The 23,996-nt window shown below is 39.8% G+C and overlaps 1 protein-coding gene across 1 annotated transcript in view; it reads left to right on the forward strand.

Moving 5' to 3' along the window:
• Positions 1 to 38: 38 nt before the first annotated feature.
• Positions 39 to 23,996, forward strand: part of LOC118599946 (E3 ubiquitin-protein ligase Rnf220-like) — a 147,424-nt gene continuing 123,466 nt past the window's right edge. The window contains exons 1-2 of the mRNA XM_036216359.1: positions 39 to 467; positions 16,635 to 17,789. Of these exons, the coding sequence (XP_036072252.1) occupies positions 17,135 to 17,789 (655 nt within the window). The 5' untranslated portion in view covers positions 39 to 467; positions 16,635 to 17,134. The remainder of the gene's footprint in view (positions 468 to 16,634; positions 17,790 to 23,996) is intronic.

Raw genomic sequence — 23,996 nt, forward strand, 5'->3', positions numbered from 1 at the left:
CTCATCCACCCCCACACCCCCCTCTCTCCCTCCCTCCTCTCGCACCACTGACTGCCACCGTCCCCTGCGCTCCCTCGCCGGCTTCGCCGCTCTTTCCTCTCAACTGATCGTTTCAGCGGAGGGGCTCGCACGCGCGATCGTGCCATTGATACCCACTTTACAGCGCGCTCGCGGAAAACAGTCGGCATGTCTCTGTGTCCCCCCACCACCCCCTCTTTCTCCCTGTCCTGCCTCTCTGGTTGCGCGTCGTTAAACTAACGGGGAGGTGTTAACTACTTTTTTTCCCTCCTTTCCCAAAGCGTTATCACTGTTATACTGCGCAAGAAGCAGAAGGGCCGGTGCTACTGATACACTCAGAGCGCAAAAAAAAAAAAGTTTTGGTTTGTGTGGATAAAAAAAAAGAAAAAGTAGAAGGAGCCGGAAAGTGAGCAGCCGTCTGCGTTAGAAGCGGATTGTGCCACGGCGAGGTGAGTAACACTGACTGTCTTTGCTTTGTTGTTATCGGGTTTGAAGCGTATCCACTTTACGCTTTCACGCCTTTTTGCGCTCCGCTTCTGTTTCTGTTGCGCCTTTTCACTCGTCCCGAACTTTCTGTGCGCTTTCATGGCGTAAGGGAAGAGAAAAGAGGAAAAGAAAATGCAAAAAAAAGTGAGTAAAATGTCACGGCACGATCTTGGACACTTAGTCCGAAGCGTGTGCACGTGGCAGCGTGTTCATCCACATATGTTTATGACTTTTATTTATATATGCGCGTGTCCGTGCCGGCTCTCTAAACAACAGTGGCTTCTTGGAGGTGTTTATGGTGTCTGAAATGTGTGATCAATCCTCTCCAGATGGAGATTTTTCAAATATAAGTGAGCTTTTTCATTTTGTTTTTAGAATAAATTTGCGTAATTACGCACAAATGCCAACATTATCCAGATTTACCAACTTTCTCCAGCATCTTTTCTCTGGCGCAAATGGATCATAACGAATTCAAATAAAATAAATTGACTCAGAAATTAATATTTTATTGTTTTATACTTCAATTTGGAGGATTTTTTCAAATTTTTCTGTCCTTCATTTTATTTTCAAGCAACAAATCGTTTGAAATCACACCTTCTAGCGAGCTGAAGCCTCATTTGGTCGAATTTCATAACTTGTCTTAAATAATATCAATATTTATGGACTTCAGTTCCATACATATTTATGGACACATTATTTGGTACGAATCTGGTTTGATTATAGTTATAAATATTCTAAAACGTTTAATTTTAGGAATCATTTTACCTAAAAAGTGGTTTCCCAAAAATAATTCGCTCCAAGGAAAACGCACGGCTTTGCCCAAACGCGCGCACACACACACATGAGACGGAAACAGTTGGGAAACACCTGTTAACTAGGGAGCCACAATAATTTAAATCACCCCCACCTCACCCCACCCCTCTCCTCAAGCAGCGCCCGTGCTGCTTGTGGAGGATGTCCCGGGGGCCCCTCCAGCTTCATGGCCGAGAACAGGGAGCCAAAATACGGATTAGTTCAGGCGTCAACTCCCGCTGCTGCTGCTGCGTCACTGCGACCAATTGGGAGATTTGAATTTTGCTCCACTTTGATTAAAACAACTGCTCTAATTTAGTTCTCTGCACTTTACTGTATCATTTTTTGCCTAAATGTTTGATCAAAAAATAGCCTGATCTTCTCCTTTGGGCTTAAAGCTCTCAGGATTTTACATCCTCATTTTGCATCGGCCTGAATACAAACTTTTACGCAAGTGTTTTTTTTTTGTTTTTGTTTTTTTGTTTGTTTGTTTTTTTGTTTTTTTAATTCCCCCGGAGTGCGCCGGAGCGCCAGCGCGCATTCTCTGTGGACTGTGAGGCAGAAAGTGAGCAGCCGCGCAACGATCCACAAAGCAGAAGTCAAAGCCGCAGCGCCAGAAAGTGGGATAGTAAAGTTTGGAGTGCGCGTAAAAGTCTTAAACACGAAAACACAATTATTCCAAAGTAAATTTAAACCAAATTTACATCTTTAGCAAAAAGACTAAATGTGGAAAAACGCGCTTTTTTTGATTGACCGTGCGCTCCCGGCGGCTCATCACAAAATGTTCTTGGAGGAAAAACAAAAAAAAAGTGTCCATCGAGTGATGCCAGCCCCACGAATCCCCGTCCATTGATTTCATTGATTGTCAGAACCAACTCGAACTTATAATGAGCGACCGAGCCTCTTCATTTTCCAACCAAACACATTAGCAAGCAGTAATTATCTGGTGAAGGAGATCACACAAGCATTTATTATTTCTACCAGAAGTCTATAAACGATGACGCGGACACGGCGCTCCAGATGGAAGTCATTTTCGGGATTCTGTTTAACATTTGTGATTAATTTAATTTTTTCTAATTAAAAGGGAAAACTGTTAAACACTTTCCTGTAATTATTGGCCTTTGATTAAAAAAGCCGAATGTGTTTTTATTGTTTTTGCAATCAATTTAAATTGTTTGATTTTTTTTTAATTTATATATTTTACTTAATAAAAAAAATGATACATTTTCGTTCATTTTTAATCTTATTCACATTTACTGTTAATAAATACACCCGAATGATCACACAGGCCCATCTCTCCATCATCCCGATTTAAAAATAATAATACATAATTTCGGTTTTTTTATCATAAAGATGCAACATTTTTACTGAATCCAATGGTGCATATTTTCTCTTTTTTTTCTTTTCCAAACGGCGTTCCGTCTGACTGTAAAACGAACTGACAGCCGGTGATTCATGTTCAGTCATTTACTTATTTTGCGCCTCGCTTTTCCCAGCTCAGTGATTTATGTCCACTCTTATACTTCGTGCGTCATTCGTTGTCCATCAGCTCCAAATCCTTTTGCTTTTTTTTTTTTTGCATTTTTAAACAAAATGCCTATTTTACGCATACAAATGCATTATTTTACAAAAAAAATAATACATTTTAATTAAGCAACTTTTAATACAATCTGAACTAAAGTGAGTGTTTTTTTATTTGCTTATTTAAATTAAATTAAGATAATTTTATCGTCATTTTCTAAGGTAGATTTGCACTTTAAGGCCTGTTTCTTCTCGGTCCGACGTGATATTTTTGCGCTCCTCCTTTAGAGATACAAAAAAACGCGGAGGAAAGTGTCCAGAAAAAAGTCCAAATTTGTCCGCCAGCACTCCCCCCCAATCCTTCTTCAATCAGCTGTTATGGCACACCATTGATGCCCCCCTCTCTCTCTCTCTCTTCTGTGCGCAGCCAGAAATAAAATGAATGTCCGTTTCACACCTCTTCCACGGATCGATGGGCTCAAACAGAGAAAGTTCTTCCCCCAAAAAAGAAGAAAAAAATGTCCGTCCGCCTGTTTTTTTTACTTCTTAAGTTTACTTTCACGTCAGCAGCGGATCATGAAAACGCTTCCAGGGGCCGAGAGTTTGACATTCATTTAAAATAAATGTCACCTTCAGTTCTTGTCACTGATTATTTACTGGCATTCAAAACGGACAAAAGACACTTTTTAAAAATATATTTTTCTTCTTTTTTTTCTAGAGATTTTTGCATTTCTCTGCTTTTCACCTTTTCCAAAACCCAATTCAAGCTTTGCAGAAAAAAATCAGTTTGATTTAACCTGTAAAAGAATAAAAATAGAGAAAAAAACGCGTGCATGAAATATATATCATAAGTTTGGAAACATAAAAAGGCGATGATGCGCGCGTAAACGCATCCTTTTACGCACAGCAGTAAATCAAACCACGACCTCCCCCATCCATCCAAACCGCTTCAGTTGATCATTTCTTATGTTCCTTCAAACCTTCAACTTAATTATCTCTAAAAAGAAGAAATGTAAGCATCGGTGCACCCCCCTCTTGACCTCCTCCGCGCTCTTCCTCGTTGCTTTGCTTCATCATTTCAGCTTTTTCAGAAATGCAAATTAAACCTTATTTTAAATCGACGACAAAATGAAAACAATATAGATATATATTTTACATTTTCTTTATTGTATGAGAGCATTTGGGTGCAGTCATTTAGTGGAGTTTGTGCGTATTTCCCCCTCAATGTCTGTAAAATATTTAAAATTTTGAAATATTTCTAATATTCAAACTTTATTTAAAAGTTAAATCGTGCCAAACAAGACTTTTTTAACAACTTCTATTTCATTATTTCACTTTGAGATGCTTATTATTATAATATGTTATATTTTATTGTGTGTAAATCTGTGTTTTTAGCAGCAACAATACAAGTGAGCAGAATTTTCTCTTTCTAATGAGTGAATTTCTTTCTTTCTCCTTTAACTTAAAGTTTATCTTTTTGCACAAACGCCCAATTATTCCTTTTATTGATGACAGGAAAGGAGAGTAGTTTGAGTCTAGTCGTTTCTATTGGAAGGAAATGACTATGAGGGGGGGGTGGATGCAGATCTGTGTTTAATGGTTTGATTGCATTGGAGAAGGCAGCCTCTGGTAATGCCGTTACAGAGGGGAAATATCACTCCGAGATGCTATTGGCAACCAGAGAAAGTCAAAGAATTAGCCTAATGGGGAGAGTTGTGTCGGATGTCAGATACTTTCTATTCTCCATATTGCTCCGTGTCTCCTCTCTCTCCAGTCTATCAGTCTATCAGCATCACCGTTTACCGCCCCCCCACACACCATCTCCACTTCCACTCCTCAACATCACATCTCTCTCAAGTTCCTCCAACGCCCCCCTTCCTCCTCTCCTCGCCACCCGCCATTCGTCAGCAACAGCGAGCAGGAATCACGATCTCCCTGCTCGAAGGATTAGCTAATATTACTATTCCCCCCTCCCCAGAAGACACTGATGGCGCGTTGGCTCCCATCGATTTGCAGACTAGCGCTATTTCTGTTGCCTGCTTATAATTTTTCTCGGAGCTGCAGGCGGAAAACGAGGCCGGCGGGGCGGTGTCTGAATCCACGCACACCTGTGGGAATACACGTCCCAAAAAAACCCCATCCAGTTTACTGCCGCCGCTGCTGCTGCTGTCAGGCTCTGACCTTTAACCCCTTACACTGTGCAGAACAGATTGCATCCCTGCAGGCATTAAAAGAACTTTTCCCTTTGTTCAAATTACCATTATTAAGTCTGCAAGAGAGGATTATTACAGCCGAATCTGTGATTGAAAACAGCGTACCTGGCAAAGGTTCCTCCTTGTTAAACTGCAGCTAATGGGCTCGCATGCTGCCAGTAGTACAGAGCGGCCAGCCCTGCCGCCTGTACGCCTGCCAGCCAGCTAGATTAGTGGCTGCTGTCGAACAACCCAGCACAGCAATAAAGACTTATAGGAGGGCAGCTGGTGCCACACATACCCACCCCGGCGAGGAACGAGTAACCTGTCGAGCACTACGGCAATATTAGTGTGACCTCTCAGGTATGCACATCTCTAGAAAATTTGAATTTCAAAGTGTGCAGAGAGGACTAATAGGAGCATGCGACAGGATGCAGCTTTCAGTTCAAACGGCGCAGAGATGAGTTGGTTTAGCGGAAGTGACAACGGTTTGTGTTCACCGTTAGATCTGTGGAAATGATTTTGGATTGATGCTGAACTACTTGAGCTCTAATTTCTTGCAATTTGTGGCTAAAACAGCGATTAAGAGGAATATATTTGGCCCCAAAAATATTCATTTTAAGGTGAAAGGGATCAGAGGGCCTGCTTTTCTCATTTACTGGTAGGTACCAGGAATTAGCCGGGCCCCGCTGAACCGGGCCTTACCACAGGTCGGGGCTGTCCTCCAGACGGATTTTGGTTAAACGGCTGATTTTAGAAGTAAATATTTTTGCTCTTTGAATGTATTTTTAATGAGAGGTTTGAAAAAGAAAAAGAAAACAGGAGCTGGTATTCTGAAAACATTCATCTTGGTTAAAAAAAATGCAGCCAACAAGATCAGTTTGTTGTCCGTCAACAGCTGCATTCAGCCTGATCCAATCCTTATTGATTTTGGTGCTGAATATTGCCCAAGTGTCATTATCTACCTCAGGGTGATGTGTGTGTCTGCCTGTTATTAAATCTTACAGTAATACTTCTCACTGCTGATGCATATCTCCTCTTAAACGCAGCAGCTGTCGACTGAACCAAATAACTTGGTTAAGGATTTCATATCCTAGAGGATGAAAGATGAGGGAAAAAAAAAAAGAAAAAGAAACACGAGATTGGATATTCGAAAGACATTTTGAAACAAAATTAGGGTTTTGCGGCTGAAAAGGAAGACAAGGACGGATAATAAGAGAGGGGGAAGAGATAAATGGGTGTGATTCTTATTCACAAGGACATTTGAGCTTTGCCTCCCGGCCAGACATGAATGAGTAGATTTCAATAGTATCGACTGTTGCTTCGGACATCGGCGAGCACACAAACCCACACCTACTCGTGCACAAGCGCAGCGGCCTGTCTGGAATACAGAGTGGACATGTCTGCAGGCCCGCTTATGCCTTTGCAGGCACACAACCGGATGGTTTTTGTCCTACTAGTCACTATGTGGCAGTAAGACCTAAAAGTTTTTTAAAAATCATTTTTGGAATCCAGTCTTTAGTCCCAAGACGTGCATCATATTTGCCCTTTTTAGCTCCAACTTAACTTGAAAAGAATATTCTGGAGGAAAATCAATATCTCTTCATTTCCCTTTTTTGCTTAATGAATGTTTTATTGGGAATTTATGTCATTTATTTTGCAAAGGTGAGTGCCAAAACTAACCAACGATGACTCATAAATGTGCAGCTTAAAATAGAGACTTTATGTTTTGGAGTGTTTTTTTTTTTTTTTTTAAGTATTACTTCAAATTTGAACCTAATCTGCTGAGAACTTCCATCCTTTTTTATTTTTCCAAAATCCACTTATTCCTGTGTAGGGCAGGAAGTTGCTGGAGCCTATCCAGTCCATCACAATGCCAGGCAGAGACAACAACACACACTCGAGCTACATTCACATCAGTCAAGAAACCACTTTCATTGAAAAGTTTTGGGCTTCTGGGTTCAAAACATTCTTTTTTCCCCCATATGCTGTCTTGTAGGGTCCACATGACCCCACCCTTACATCGGTGAGGTGGGAAGGATTTCATGTCTGCCATGGACACCAGTGAAAATCAAAAATCATAAGAAAAATAAATAATAAAGTTCAGTGCGCTAGTTTGTGGGACCCCACTCCCAACTTTGACATATCTTGGATAGCATTAAAAAAAAAAAAACTCACATTCATGGCTAGCTGCACAAGTTTCTACAACCGTTTCGGGCTGTACGTACAAAATGTAATTGCAAGTCAAACCATGTTGAACTTTGACCAATCGGGAGCTTGGATTTGGTAGCAACGTACACTGTAAAAAGTGAAACATTGGCTCAATTAACAAAAGATCTGTACATTTTTGAGTTGAGTAAACCATCAACCCAAAATTTTATTTAATAAAAACAAAAAAAAAATGTAACAAATTTCAGAACTTTAGAATACCTAACATAGAATTAGTGAAAGAAAAAGCCAAGAGCAAGATTTACTATATATATATATTTGCACCACTTCGACATTTCGCACCAAGCCTCGTCCACCTGTAGGTGGCGGACATGAGCTAGTAAACACTAGAAAAAAAAAAGAAGCCCCTCCCTATTTGTTCAATGTGAACACCAAGAACTATATGCATGTTCAAGAATGCGTGTTCTTGCATGTGCGTCACAAGCCCGGCGTGAACGTAGCTTAACGCCAAATGGACAATTTAGCCATAAATCCAACAAACATTTTTTTATACTGTGGGAGGAAGTACACTGAAAAAGTGAAACATTGGGACAATTAACAAAAGTTCTGTAATTTTCTACGTTTAAAATTATTCGTTTTTATCAACTTAAAAGCTTTAGTTGATGGTTTACTTAACTTAAACATTTAATTTGATGAAAAGTCATATTTTTTAATTGTAACAAATTACAGAACTTTTGTTAATTGATCCAATGTTTCACTTTTCACAGCGTATGTGGAACAAACCTCTCACATACCCGGGGTAAAACATGTAAACTCCACTCAAACTCACTGAGACTTGAATCTGGGCTAACCACTACACCACTGTGCGGTCCACATTGAAAAGATAAAATGTAATTTGCATAACTCTCAAATGTATTTACCAGAACTTTCATCTCTTCATAGATACAGAGTAAGACCAAAAAAGTTCTAAAGTTAAAAGTAAATCAAGTTCTTTGGACATATCCAGATATTTGTAATTACAAACGTGTTTTCTGAGAAAATGATGCCCCTCAGCCTGCTTTACAATGAAAGAAAAGCACCTTTCATGCTTGACAGCAGTCTCTAAACATACATATCTCCAAGTTGAGCGTGCACGCTCACCTGTTCATATGCATTCCATTTCCTGTCTGTTCTAAGAGAAATTAAATAAATAAACTGAGTTGTTGGTTTCAGTGCACTCGCACACACGGTCACGGCCGACCAGACGCTTTTATAGCAAGAATTGGATTCCTCTTCAAAACTCAGCTCTGTATTGAAGCAGCTTTAAGCCTCAGGAACCATACTTAAGAGGAAAAAGATATTTATAGTTGACAGAAGGGGCTTCAAAGCCTTTCAACCAACTTTTTCTTTTTTTTTTAATCCTGACATCCAGAGAAGGAAACATGATAGAAATGTAACTTTGGAAAGCAGCATTTTTTGTGCATCTCTGAGGTCTAAAGCAAATTCTTTGTGTACATAATCGCCTCATTCAGAGATTTTTTTTTTTTACCTTTTCAGAAATAAATATATTACATGAATGTCCTCCTGCTTTGAGTGAAATTCCACCTCAGAATGATGCTAAAGCACATTGTTGTTGACACCGCAATCTGGCCGAGTGGGACAACATTGTTATTTAAAGTGCTGATTCGAAGTGAAAAGCCCTCCTTGCCTGTTTGTATTTAATATCGCGCTGACAGCTGTATCATTCTTGTACACTGTAATCAAATTATGACAGCGTGGTAAATGTTCCCTCGTGACATTTTCTATTATAAAACGTGCGCGGCGGGTGTCAGACAATGCGTGGGAGGTTTCACTCAGGAGGAAATGGGATTGTAAGTGGCACCGACTGACATTATGCATGTTTGCATTAGAAGTAATTGCACATGTACACTGATGACATGCATAGGTGTGTGTCGCCTTGAGTTATGAGAGTTGCTTTGGAGAGAAGGCAGAAAGCATCAGTGTCTCTGCGTTGGTTCTTTGACACTTTGGTTTGGAAATGTTTCATTTGTGGCACAAAAGAGTTTAAATTAAAAATTAGTCTAAAAATAAAGAAAAGAAAACTAATCTAATAAAATTACTAGTAATAAGTAAAATGATCTGTTCATGCAGCAAATCAAGAACTATTATAATAAGGAGATCCACAAGCATTCAAAAAAGGGAAAAAAAACTGCTGGACAGAATTATTTAAAATTGAAGACCATTAAAATTTTGCTATTTCAAAGCAAATGGTTTGTGTTTTTTTATTTTTATGCACCTTATTGTCGTTTATTATGATTATTGAGACAAAAAAAAATGGTGTAATAAATGGAAAGGACTCATTTTAGAAACAAAATATGAACAAAATGAGAAATACTGCAAAAACATAAAATCTTACCAAGTATTTTTGGTTGATTTCTAGTTTAAATAACTTATCAGTACAATAAAATTGCCTGTTTCAAGACAATTGTTTAGTATATACTCCCAGTTATCCTGGTGGCACTTGATATGGACAGCCTCCATCCGGAAACATTTACACATCGTCCAATCAGAGCTGCTGCTGGCTGGCAATTCCGGCTTCCACCGACCTGTGGTCTGATTTTGTAACGGCGTCACCCCTGCCTGTCACTGCCACTGTGCGACCTTGAAATGTGCCCAGGCGGCCACAGACTGATGTCAACTTTTACAGAAAAAAATGTATGGTCGCCGTAAAATTGTAACTTTTTTTTAAGCATCCGTCGCCACCGTGTGGGGTGTAAAAATGTGACTGCCACCTTCCAATTACAAATGTCAATCTGTGGCCACCTGTGGAATTTACTCAAAACAAACTTGCGTTTAGGTTGTTGTGCCGTGGAATTTAGGGATACCGGTGTATGACTGTAGCCTTAAACAGATTAACTTGATTTGGAGGAACAAGAAAATGTTTTTTAAAATGATTTGACCAATTTACTCATAATTTTTTAGACAAAATTATCTCAACGTGTGTAACTGTAGTCCTAAAATGACTAGAAATAAGTATAGCTGGACTGTTGTAGCGTATAAATATACCTACTTTTTTTTTAGCAAAACCCTTTTATTTTCTGACATTTTACTAATCATCAGATTAATTTGCATACATTTTAAATGTTTGTATTTGCAAATTATATTCATTCATTCATTTTCTAAACCTGTTTTGTCATTTTCGGGGTTGCTGGAGCCTAACCTGGCCACATGTGGGCAAAGGTGGGACGCACCCTGGACAGGTCACCAATCTGACACAGTGTAAATTATATATTTACACTGCCAAAATCACAACTTCTTTTAAGAAATCTTACCAAGACAAGTTCTACTGGTTCCAGTTTTTTTTTCCCTTTAAACATGAGAAAAAATTCTTGTATTCTATATTTTTTGACTAGTATTCAAAAGGACATTTTTTCTTAGTATAAGGTAATCAATCCTCATAAAATCTAATACTAGCACTTATTTTTAGAACATAACTTTAAATTAACAGTAGCAATGAATGTCATTCTAATTTTATTGAACTTTTAATTAACGTCCTTAAAATTCAAGTAAATATTACAGAAATTTTTAATTTTTTTTATCTAAATCAAGTTTTTAATAGCTTAGAGTGTATAGAAAAAGGACTTTGACTTATTTTGATAATGTTTTTCTTATCTGACCTCTTATTGACAGGAAACAATTCTGAAAGATGCAGAGCAAAGTGAAGTTAAAATAACTTAATACCTGATAAAATATCTTAAAATGTCTCAAAACACGGTTATGTGTGAATTAAAGAGAAAACCCTCTGTCCACACCAACCAAAGAGAAAGATCAGTGACTGAAAAAAGTGAGCATGTGCGCTTCGGCACACAGAACCAGCAGGCCATAAGGCAGCCAGCTTGTGTCAGTCACCCTGGGAGACGAGATTTTTACCCTTTGCTCTGATATTACAGCCCGCTCTCACCCCTCTGTTGTCTCCTCTCACTTTTCTTGCTTCCCATTGCCTCAAATCTCTCTTTGTTTCCTCGTCTCCTGCTTTGTTTCCTGAATAATCTTTGGTTTCCCTCATGTTTCCTCCTCTGGCTTCTGTCCCTCTGATCTGCTTTCTCTGGTTGCTCCCCTCTTATCTGGCTCCCCTCTGCTCTTGTGTTCTTTATCCTTTCCTCTCTCCTCTTGAGTTTCCACCTAGAAGGAAACATTTATTGCCCTCTGTTTTTGCACTGGTGGCTTCCTGATGCCAGACCCTCTATTCCCTCCATTTGCCCTGTTGAGCAATAATCATTAAAGTATTACATATAGAAATATTTATTAGTTTATGACCATGTTATTAAAGTCATAGATATCCTACTTTTTTAAAGGTCAGACAAATCAGCACATGGTAAAGTCCAGTTTGATCATATTTTGATCTCTATAAAGATTTCCGTGTGGTCTTTTAATTATGATTATGCAGTTTTTTTGCCAAAATTTAAAAAAAAGAAGTAATTTTTTTACATAGTTTCTGCAAAGCGGCAGTAGTTCATTAAAAATGTGTCTGAATTGAGGGCGAGACTGTTAAGCCCGCCTCCTTCCCATTATCTTGCCACACTTACAAGCTTATTCCACTTGCATTTTTTGTCAGCTCTTGATTCCCAGTGATTTGAATAAAGAAATATTCAGAAATACAATTTAAAGCTTAATTTTCCTGTGTGAAACAGGCCACAAGAACACCATTTCCATTTGAGGGGGTCTTTCTCAGAATCGCTTCTAGAGAAAAAGAGCGTACGTGGTGTGAAAGTGAGATTTAAGGAACAGTTTTATTTTAGCAATGTGTTTATTTTGCCATTTCCAGGATGGTGTTAAAGAAAAAGGAAGAGAGAGTGGAGAGACGTGGTAGTAGGCAGATGTGTAATGTGACTCTGTGGCATCTGTCCAGACCTGAATAGTGTCACCGTAAGCTGTTTTCAACACTCCACACCAGTCTACTGTACATTTGCGGTGATGTAAAACATCTCCTAGTTTCTCCCTCCGTCTCGGAGCCCTCTCCGTCCTCCAGGCAGTTGTTGTTTTGTGTGTGGGAGCGGGAGGAGCGTGCCAAAGCCAAGATCAGGTTCTGAAATTGATTTGAAACGAGTGTTGTGGACAGCTGATAGCTATAAAAGATTTTCTGCTTTCATTTCCCAGGGAGTTTCTGCTTTGATGTTGGCTGATAGTCAGCACACCTTTGAAGCTCGCTTTGATATTTTGTTGTGAGGTGAGATGTTTGAATGCCTCTTCACTTTGTTTTGGATTTTGGATTCAAATAAAGTTAGAATTACACACCTGGTTGTGTGAATTTTGTTCCCTGCGTTTGACCCTCCCAATGGGGGGAGTAGTGAGCTGCAGTTTGTCACACTTGGGAACTTTTTCCTTCTCCAACTTTCAGTGATAAGGGTCAATTATTTGAGTATTTTCTATGACCTAAATGGATTCAAATTATGGACATATACATTCACTGGCCACTTTATTTTACCAGTCCAACTGCTGGTTAATGTAAATTTCTCATAAGCCAATCAAATGACAGCTTCTGAATGCATTTAGGCATGCAGACATGGTCAAGACGATCTGCTGCAGTTCAAAACAAGCATTAGAATGAAGAATAAAGATGATTGAAGGGATTTTGTCCTTGGTGGTGCCAGACGGGCTGGTCTGAGTATTTCAGAAACTGCTGATCTACTGGGATTTTCACCTACAACCATCTCCAGGGTTTACAGAGAACGGTCAGAAAAAGAGAAAATATTCAGTTCTGTGAGCAGAAAAGTCTTGTTGGTGCCAGACGTGAGGAGAATGGTTCCAGCTGAAACAAAGACAACAGGAACTCAAATAACCACTGGTTACATCTGAGGTCTGCAGAAGAGCATCTCTGAACGCGTCCAACCTTGAGGCAGAAGGACTACAGCAGCAGAAGATCACACCAGATACCACTCCTGTCAGCAAGAACAGGAAACTGAAGCTACAATTTATACAGACTCACCAAGATTGGACAATAGAAGATTGGAAAAGCGTTGTCTGGTTTGATGAGTCTCCATTTCTGCTGTGACATGGTCGGGTCAGAATTTGGCATCAACAACATGAAAGCATGGATCCATCCTGCATTGTGTCAATGATTCAGGCTGGTGGTGATGGTGTAATGTGTGGGGGATATTTTCTTGACCCACTTTGGGTCCTTTAGTACCAAATGAGCATAGTTACAATACCTCAACCTTTTTGAGTATTGTTGCTGACCATGCCCATCCCTTTATGACCACAATGTACCATCTTCTGATGCTTCTTCCAGCAGGATTAGGCACCATGTCATAAAGCTGGAATCTTCTCAGACCAGTTTATCGAACATGACAATGAGTTCACCGAACTCAAATGACCTCCACAGTCACCAGATCTAAACCCAATAGATCATCTTTGGGATGTGTTAGAATCAGAAATTGACATCTGGAGATGCGGCAACTGAATGATGCTATCATGTCTATCTGGACCAAACTCTCAAAAGGAATGTTTCCAGTTCAGTGCTGAATGTATGCCACCAAGGATTAAGGCAGTTCTGAAGGAACAAAGGAGTTCCAACCTGGTACTATCAAGGTGTACATAATAAAGGGGTCGATGAGTGTACTGGAATGATAATCTCTGTCACTCTTTAAATTGTACACACCAAAAATTAAACCTGACATGGGAAGGGCACGTTGTCCAAAGTTTATTTAGTTTGTCTTGTCCAAAACCAGCCAACAATGACGATGAGCCACAAATATTTAGAATAAAACAGACTAGGTTTTGGAGCTGATTTTTTAAAGTATTTTTTCCAGTTTGAACCCAATCTACTAAGAACATATATCCATCCATGGGGTTCATTTGGTTGCTGGAGCCTATACTCAGCCACTGAGAAATGACGGTGGACTACACGATGAAACAGTTTGCACGTTGTCCAAAGTTTTCTTTCTCTACAATGTTTCAGAAATGGAAATTAGGCAGGAAAAAGTAAAGTTTGAAGAGCAGTTCGGCCCACTCATTGGTCAACCCAGCTATCAAAAAAGAGCCTCATTATGCACAAAAATAAATCCCCCTAGAGTTGTCACAAATACTTCCGTATCCAAAATAGCTGTACATTTTTCTAGGCTGACTTTTAATCATGAAAGTCAATGGAGAATTGATCACTTCTGAAACCAGCCTCCAATAGTCTTTGGAGGAACTGCAACATTTGGTACTTTCTGGTTTTTGTCATTTGAGAACAGAAGGTGGGCGGATGATTGAAACCTTCAACCGCTGAGGATTCTACAACCAGTCTACTGAGCTGGTATTACTATGGTGTTTTGACATTTCTTGCATAGCTTGGTAAAAGATAACATGATTATATACTTAATTTAACCCCAAATCGTTTTATCAGATTTATTAAAATCTGGCAAAGTCACTCATGAAAACCCAATTAAACTTATCAATTTTTTCTTTATCTGTCACAAAATCCTATAATCTCATTTTATGACGAGCTCATCTGTGCCCCCTTAAATCTTGAGGACATTAGAACCTTAACAAGCCAGGCACCTTTAAATTGCTCTTTGGGGATAAAAATATTATTTTGCATTTCATCTGCGCTCTTCTGACCAACCAAACCCTGCTACAGTTTAATCCCCAAGAGGAAATACTCTATTCTCTTGCCTCTTATGCTGGGGGGGTGGGGGTCGTGAGGTCAAGTATGGCTAATTTATTCACTCAGGCAGATTTCCTCTGACTCGTGGATGGCAGATGGAGAGGCCTGATATGATATCACCCATTTGAATCACCCAGGGGAGAAAGAGGAGGCAGAGGTGGGGAGGAGACGGAGAGATGTAGGAATGAGAGGAGCAAAAAAGAAAAAAAAACCTGACAGGAATGATATTAAAGAAGGAAGGCACAGATAGTTAAAAAAATGGGGAATTAAAAGTGGTTAGATGGGGAGATACAGTGGCGTAGCCTGCAAAGGGAGTGTGTTCGCCCCACCGAGTCGGCTGTTGAGCCGAACATTGAGCAGAGCGGGCTCTTATCAGATGTGTGGGTTATGTGTGGATGTGTGTCCTTATCTTAAGACAAGTGGTTCTGGTCCAATAATATCCAGGGAGATGGTAGGAATAAGCAGCTTAGCCCAAGATCTGAGATGACGGAATGAGAGGGAACAGATAGCACTAGGGAGATGAGAGGAGCTGATGGGGATGGAAAGACGAAGAAGAGAAGGAGAAGATTGACTGATAAGGAGGACGAGGGCAAAGAGGGGACATTTGGAAGGAGGAAAAAGGTCTGTTAAGATCAGAAATGGAGTGATGTGCATCCAGTTTAAAGATTTTTTTGAGTTTTTTTTTTTTTTCAAAGGACTTAGAAATGAGAAAAGTTTAGGTTTGAAATATTTTTCCTTGCGTTTTGTGAAAGAGCAGGGATTTTTAGGATTTGAAAAACAATGTCAACTTGAGGATATTTTTCCCCAGAAGGATTTGAACGTCATAGCTTAACCAACGGATCACCAATACCAATATCTTCACATCAAGGCTTGGCTTCCACAGCTACTTCTCTATTAAAAAACATTCCTCTTAGCCCTCATTTTACTACTTTTAGATTTAATCAATATTTGTTTGATCTGAACTGCTTCTCAGCATTTGTCATAAACAAGTTAAGAACATAAAAAGGACATTTTCTACATCCATACGAGTGTAGGACGGAGCCTAAATTGGCTTAAAGTCTTTAGTCAACTTTTTTTGTAAGTGATTTAGACACCAACTCTGATTGAAATTGTGTCTTTTATCATGTTCTTCTGGCCTTTTTCTGATATTGGAGGAAATTGTCAGAGTATTTCTTAAATTCAAATTGTTGTGAATCAGGTGGACCAGATAAAAAAATGCTGTTGGAAACAGGTTACAGTTGTGATGTCGCAAATAAAATAGGCGGGATCACAAGCTCCCTGCATCGTTCCAACTAGATCCGTGTCAGTCTTCATTTTCCCAAAATTCCCACCATTTTTGCTAACAGATGGGTGACACCAACGGTCCTGTCTATAAGTCAGAAGCAAATTTTTAATTAAGTACTGCCAATATGCAGAAACTTTCTCTTAACCCCCTGTGCTATCTTGTAGGGTCCAAATGACCCCAGCCTTACTTTGAAGTGTGATCCCTCTCATGATAAATCTGGACAAAGGTGGACAGCATTTCATGTCTTCCATGGACATCAGTAAAAATAAAAAAAATTATAAACATAAGTTCAGCACGCTGTCTTGAGGGGTCCCCAAGACTCCCAATGCCAACATACCTAGGATAGTACAAGGGCTAGAAAATGACACAGGTTTTTTTTATTTTGGCTAAAAAATGAATGATTATAATTCAAAGACGACTGGGAATGCTTTGAAAATAGATAAAAAGGTGATCAGAGTGGGACTTTGAGGAGTCAAGTGTGTGAGAACACATCGTGTTGACTTTTTAGGTTCTTATGCAGTCTGTTTTTTTTGTATTTCCTCAGTTCATGGACCAAACGAAGATGAGGTGACAGCTTCATTGACCTGCGGATGTCCACCCTGGACCACCAACCAAGGAAAGCTTCCATTTTTACCTAAGAGGTTCTCCAAGCATTCTCCATCCAGACCACTGACAGCATTTATATCCACAACTAAACCTTTTGAAGTTGTGACTTGTATGACAAGATACCCTGCAGCCCCAAAGTGATGTGGAGTAACTATTTCCATGTGAAATCTGTGGTGACATAAGATTTTAGGTCCACTAAGAATGAACTAAAATCAAGTTACCCACAATTCACTTTGTTTGAAAGATTGTTCGAACTCTTCGTCTTTGCAAAGGGGTCATTATCTTAGCTCCTTCCTTCATTGTGCCGATTGCCACCCCACATTCCTGCACCTCTTCAGTCCTGTGTAAAAGGCCTTGTGTATAGTCTCCAGTCTCACTGAGGAGGAATCATCTCCTCCTCCTCGTAAAACCCTTACAGCCTCTTTTGTCAGTCCAGCCATGGACCTCCACAGGGCAGCCTTCAAGATGGAGAGCTCCTCCTATCTGCCAAATCCTTTGGCCTCCCCAGCCCTCATGGTGTTGGCCTCCACTGCTGAAGCTTCTCGCGATGCTTCAATCCCCTGCCAGCAGCCACGTCCATTCGGCGTACCAGTTTCCGTTGAAAAAGATGTCCATTTGCCGTTCAACAACGGTTCCTATACTTTTGCATCAATGTACCACCGCCAAGGTGCCGTCCCGCCTGGATTCCCTAATAGGGATTTTCCCCCATCCCTCCTACACCTTCACCATCAGTTTGCTCCACCTAACCTGGACTGTTCGCCCATCAGCATGCTGAATCACAGCGGTGTTGGCGCCTTCCGGCCCTTTGCGTCACCTCCTGAAGACAGAGACGGAGCACCTGGAGGGTACCAGTCTGCTTTTACTCCAGCCAAGCGCCTCAAAGGCTGCTTGGATGCCGAGGCTTCCCCCCATCTGAGGTACTCCGATGCAGAGGGTAAAGAATACGACTTTGGCGGCACTCAGATCCCTCCTGGAGGGTCACCCAGCAGCGCCTTGAAAGCAGTTGAGGACAGCGGGAAAAAGATCTTCGCCGTGTCAGGTCTCTTGTCTGATCGTGAGACATCCTCCAGCCCCGAGGACCGCATCGAACGCTGTGAGTAACTATTCATCTCTGTTAAACACTGCATTATAGAACTTCCATGTTAAACTGTAGCAGCAACTGTAGTAAAAAGTAAGGGTGAGCAACCACATTCCTTCAAACCCTGACAATTTCGTCTTGGCTGGATACACCGGAATAGCAGGAAACACCAAATCCAGTAAATAAACAGAAAGTAACACAAGGATGGGCGGTAAACAGGAAGGAAGTCTGGCCCTAAAGATCTCGGGTTGCCATCCCTGCCATAAAAACTTGTTTCAAATGAACCTCAAAGCCAACCATGTTTAACTCTTTGCTTGTAACTTAATCTGTAACTCTTACGCAATCAATGAAAATCCAATTCATTCTGTAGTGGAAAAAATCAGCTTTGCGCCAATATGAAACAATTTACATTAGTAATGTGTTGCATATCGGTGCAAAGGCTTTGTGGAGAAAGGTCACTTTTCAGCCAATTCAGCAGTACAAAATGTCTTCTCTTGCCGCTGCTCTGTTTGAACAATCTGCACATTAGTTATTTCTATAGTATTAAAATTAGTCACACACCTGTGGGGTAGTTCCTCTTCAGCTGTAATGTGGTGGTGAAGGCGGTTAGGGCGCTGAAACCTGACAGGCTCCCTATCAAGCATCAATAAGTAACAAATTCACAACAGATGCTGCACCTTGTTTTAGTCTTAACTCTTACATTGTGTTCGGGTTAAAAATGATCAGTTTTCAAGTGTGAAATGGGTCAACTTTGACTCGAATATAAGGGTTAAAACGGGGTATTCAAGCTTTTTGCAAAGAGGGACAGATTTGGTGAGGAGAAAATGTTTGAGGCCCCAACATTTGACCAGCATTCTTTGAACTCTTATAACAAGATCATTGAACATTTTTACAATGGGATACTTTTAATTTCTTCACAACGAACGGAAATATATCTAAATGCATTTTTACCAAAATTACATTGAAATTTTGTAATTGAAGACCTGAAATAAAATAAAGGAAAAGTAAAAAATATATAGATTAAATTGTCGACATTAAATCTGGATTACCAAGAAAAAAAGGCATCTTATTGAGAAGTAAAAAACCACTGTGGTTTTGATCAGAGAAACTAATAAATCTGTTCCTCTCGTCTGGCCCTTAAGGCTATTTCCTCACATCACATCCATGTTGTTGTCAACTCCTCTGAAAAAATGAGCAACAAAGTGGTTTTGTCACAGACCAATCAGAAAAGTTTTCTCCTCTGTCTTTCAATATCTAATGAAATGTCTCCAATTTTCTGGACTACAATGTTATAAGCAACAATTCTTGCTATCAACTTTCCTTTTTAATATTTACAGTTAATATTTTAAACATGAGATAGAAAGTGTCACAGAAGGGACCTGTGATAATGTTGTCACAGGTTTACAACAGCTAATAATGACATTTAGCCAATTACAATTATACAGAGTTTTTAGAAAGTACTGAATACTGTTGATTTTATAGCCGTCCGGTTGAACTTTGAAGGCCACATTTGGCCCACAGGCCGGACTTTGGACATACCTCTCTGAAAACATCTAGAGTTTTGGAGCTAAAAAAGTATTAAAACCCTTTTTATTCAACTATGCATCAAATAATTCCATGTTCTTAAATTTATCCCCACAATTTCTGTTTTGGAATCCAAATTTGCATAGCATTTCAAACTTTTGCATATTTATAAAAATACAAGATGATGGGTTGTTTTTGCCTCTCATTGGAATAACACAATGTTCCAGTATCTTGCACAATGTTGACAGTTTAATTTCCAGAATATATATATATATATATATATATATGATTCTTGCTAAAAAATTAGTTTTTTTTTTGTTTGTTTTTGGTGTTGTCATTTTAAAGAGTTAATCCATCAAACTTCCTGTGGTTATTTTAGAAAGACACAACACATGTTAAAATTAAGCTACCGGCACTTTTAAAGGGTAACAGAATATATTGTAAACATGCTCACAAAGCTTTGTTCCAGCCCTCAAAAAATCAAAGTGTAACTTTCTGCACTTTGTAAAAGAATGTTCACACACACACACACACACACACCATTAAACAATGCCATGTTCTGCTGTCATCATCTCTCCTGGCTCTTGCTATCCTTGTTTCACAAGCCCACAAGCTCCACTGGTCACATTAGCATTCACCAGTGGAAGGATGCCATTTGGCCCACATGCACTGGGAATCTTATTAGTGTGTGAGCGTGTGTGTGTGTGTGTGTGAGTGACTGGTTCAGAGACTGGCCATGCTCTTTGCCATCAGCATTCATCATAGCGCCGTGCTGGTATAGCCCTGTTGCCAAAAGATTTACCCACATACCCAAACGCTTGGCAGGCTGTCTTTGTGTGTATGTGTATTATAAAGGGATGGTTGGGAGAAGGACTGCAAAAATCCCAAAAACACAAATGCACAAACACTCTACCAGACACACAAATGGCTTTTTAGCATGACCACAAACATCTTCTAAACATGTCAACAAGCTGCATCGGATCTCAGCGACTAATTAGGTGACAGACGGATCTAGAGACTCTCTTCAACTGTGTAATTTAGTCTGTGTTTCTTGTCCTCTATCTGTATTCACTGGGAAGTTAATGCCTTTTTTCCCCCCTTTTCGGGAGATACTTTTGTCTCCATGTCAGTTATCTTCCCGTTTGTCCCCTTGTATCTTTGAGTTTGTGCGAGTATTTGAGTGATGCATCCTTGATGGAGCACATGAGAGACAGAGGCGACGACCTGAGACTGATCCGATAAAAAACGTTGCAAGAGAGACAGGGAGGGTGGGAAAGAGAGGGATGAAGGAAGGAATGTATAGGAGGAAATTGGGAAACTGACACCCGGTGGTTAGGGAGAGGGATTTATGAAGGAGGGGAGAAGATATCAGAGGGCACAAATGTGAACAAGGTAAAACGAGACAAGAGCAAGGGGAAGAAATATTTACATCTACAGCTTCTTTAGTAATAAAGAGTTTTGCCCAAGACAGCGCCCTACTTTATAAAATTACCTTACATTCAAATGCACCAGGAAACTCTGGCCAGGAGCAAAAGAGAAGACGGGCAGAGGGGTTCTGTGCGGTCTTTTGGAACAGTTGAATCTGTATTTAATCAGGTTAAATCTTGGCATGAGTAGCCTCCACCTCCACCAAAGACTTCTAATGCAATTGGATGTGCAGAGGCACTGCATGCAGCAAAGAATTATGGGTTCTCCTTCACTGGGTTTAGCTATCTCTGGGAGGCGTAAAGAACAAACAACTCTTAGGTTCCGTCCCATGAGAACAGTGCTCACACACACATGGACACCCTCTCGCATTAGCTAACTAGCAGTAGTCAGGCTGCTTCATGCCATGAGTTGTTTTCTGACTCCTACACAGAAAAGAGCTTTATTATGCTACACTGTCACCACTTATGGTGAAAGTGAATTACTGTTGTTTTAAAATATTGTACTTGTTAAATCTTTGTTTCCAGCAATACTGGTAATGAAAACTATTACTTGAAGTCAACAGAAAACCATAGGGTGAGTCTGCACCAGGAAATCCATACAGTTCTAGAAAATGATTGTTTACTTAGTCTGACTTATTCCTGGTTCTTGTTGCTCATAAAAGTCCATTTGTAATCATAAATGCCATGGTTTTATAGTCGATGGTAGATTGTACGTTTTTCTTCAGTTTACCATCAACTCATAATAAAGTTGACACACACCTAAGTGTGTAAAATGTGTTCTACTGAGAAAGGAACTGCGGACACAGGCATGCTTGGGAACCATTTGGTGGTTTAACCCCCCCAATCTGACCCCTTAGTACTGAGTGTCAAGCAGGGAGGCATTAGGTCCCACTTTTAGAGTCTTTGGTATGACTTGACCATGGATTTGAACTCATGACCTACCAGTCTCAAGGCAGACACTACCCCAAAGCCCATCAAGTTTGTCAAAATGAGAGCTTGCAAATATGCATTTTATTTTGTCCAGTGTGGCATGTCCTGTTTGATTTAACTGCCTATCGATGTTGGTTTATATTGTGCTTTACTGTCAGGATTTTATGCGCCCCAAAATGGTTTTATTTCTAAGATTAGAGAATTGTGCCATGGCTCATTTGGCAATTGGTCCCGTACTGTCCCAGAGTCCACTGCTGCGGCCAATGGCTGTATACTGTATACTCCCTGTATACTTGTTTACGCTGCCTGAACACTGAAACGTTCAACCACACTCGTTGTATAAGCTGTACTTTGGGGTCAAGCAGGGTACAAATTCCCTGATGTGAGTAGGCCCTTAATGTCTAACTAAATACAATAACATCATAATGTAATTATTCTTATCGGTAAAGTATTTATCTTATCTTTTCTGACATTATTTACAATCTGTTGATTTTATTTATAGTTTCTATTAATAACTCTCAATTGCCTTCCTCTTTGGTTGAAAAGTTTCCGACACCTTTGGATGAGCTCAAAAGTCATAGAAAACCCACTTTTTCATAAATGTTGTGGTGATGTGGAGTTTTTTTTTTTTTTTTTCCTTTTTCAGTGTGTATACGAGTTGGATGTCACACTTTATATATGCTGCAAGCATTGCAACACTTGGCATGTGCACACTGCAGTTGATCCTTAATTTCTTCACACCTAAAAATGGCATTAACAAACACAAAACCCGTGCAATCCTCACCTTTCAGCATGAAATTCCGTTAAGTTTGCTGCCACTTCAGGCAACAGTGGCCTTCTCGATGCTAAGCCTTCCTAAATCCCTCCACCGCACCAGCAGGCACGTCGGCTGTTAACTAAACCCGCTAACCTGTCAGCCGCTAAACCTGCGCATTAAAGCCCCACCATGCCTTAAGAGGACGATGGGTGGCACATTATTGTAAAAGCTATTACCATTTACTGTATTCACGTTGTTGGGTTTTAGTGGCAGAACGGAGGAATTCAAAGCAGAGGAGGGTCTTTGCTGGTGGAAAATGAAAGGAGGGGATGGAATTATGGGATGATGTGTGATTTGAATTAATGAGGGTGATGACAAATGATCCACTCTTGAGATGTGCATGTTTGTTTGCTGAGAGATTTGGCTGTGTTGGCTGACGTGCCAAAGTGAAGGTCTGTGTGTGTGTTTTTTCCTGAGCATTAGCATGTTCCATCATCGCGGTTTCCCCAGCCACTATCCTGTATCTGTTTGTTTTTTCTCTCCTTGCTGTCATTTTTTTGTCTCTTTTTCTTCAGTTTAACCTTCTGTGTTCTCACGTTTTAACCCTTCTTGTCTCCTAAATGTGTGACAGCTGCTTTTTATTGTCTATGACATGTGGTGATACATTTACAAGCCTACAGGATTTGAGCTCAGATTGATTTTTTTTCCCTTTTACTATCTTTACAACTACAATATAAACTCACAAGACCCAATCGAATGGATGGGTTACGTTTTTTTAATTGTAAACTGTGTTTTTGGCATTCTCTTGAATTAAAAGGACGCCATCCATACGCCATTACCAAGTCAGAGTCCTTTAATTGGTCAAAGTTTGACCTGGTTTAATTTTCAATGCACCTTAAATGGTTATTTTGTACATAGTCCAAAAACAAATTTAAAAACTTGAGTGAACGCGAGAATATTGGACACAGAAGCCTGAAACATATATTTACACGTATTTACATAGACTTTTCATTGAAAGTAGTTGCTTGAGCGTACGTTGCTGTGGCCAGTGTGAACACTGATGTGCAAGTTTTAATTTTGATGTCTGTCTGACTGAAAACCCCCTTTTGAGGAATGTCTAAATGAGCCATGTTGGTTGAGTATTTTTTTTTTCTGAAGTGTTAGGATTAGGGTTTATGATTCATATTAAGGAATCATAAATGTTTGTATTTTTGTTTGTTCACACACTACAAACACCTTTGGTAGGTTAATCAAAAATTGTCTTTTGAAATTGTCCTTGAAGTTAGTATAGTAACACCTGCTCAAAGCATTCCCTGTCCTCACACAGACAAGCAGAAATGCTAACCTGCTCATCTCATCATGCAACTACTTTTTTGGAACTTTTTTTTTTTGCTACCTAAAGTTGCTGTTCCCCATTATGTTCTTTTCAAAACACTCAGCATGAACTTTGAACTTTAGATACTGGAATTGAAACAAAGAAATTCCCCTTAAAGTGTTTTTGAAACATTTACTGGTTCATGTCTCATTGTAAGTTTTTCTCTTATTTCTGAGGAGAAACTAATAAGTTCCACAGCAGTTATTTTC

This window comes from Oryzias melastigma, linkage group LG17 (assembly GCF_002922805.2).
Source record: "Oryzias melastigma strain HK-1 linkage group LG17, ASM292280v2, whole genome shotgun sequence".
In the NCBI taxonomy this organism is placed as follows: domain Eukaryota; kingdom Metazoa; phylum Chordata; class Actinopteri; order Beloniformes; family Adrianichthyidae; genus Oryzias; species Oryzias melastigma.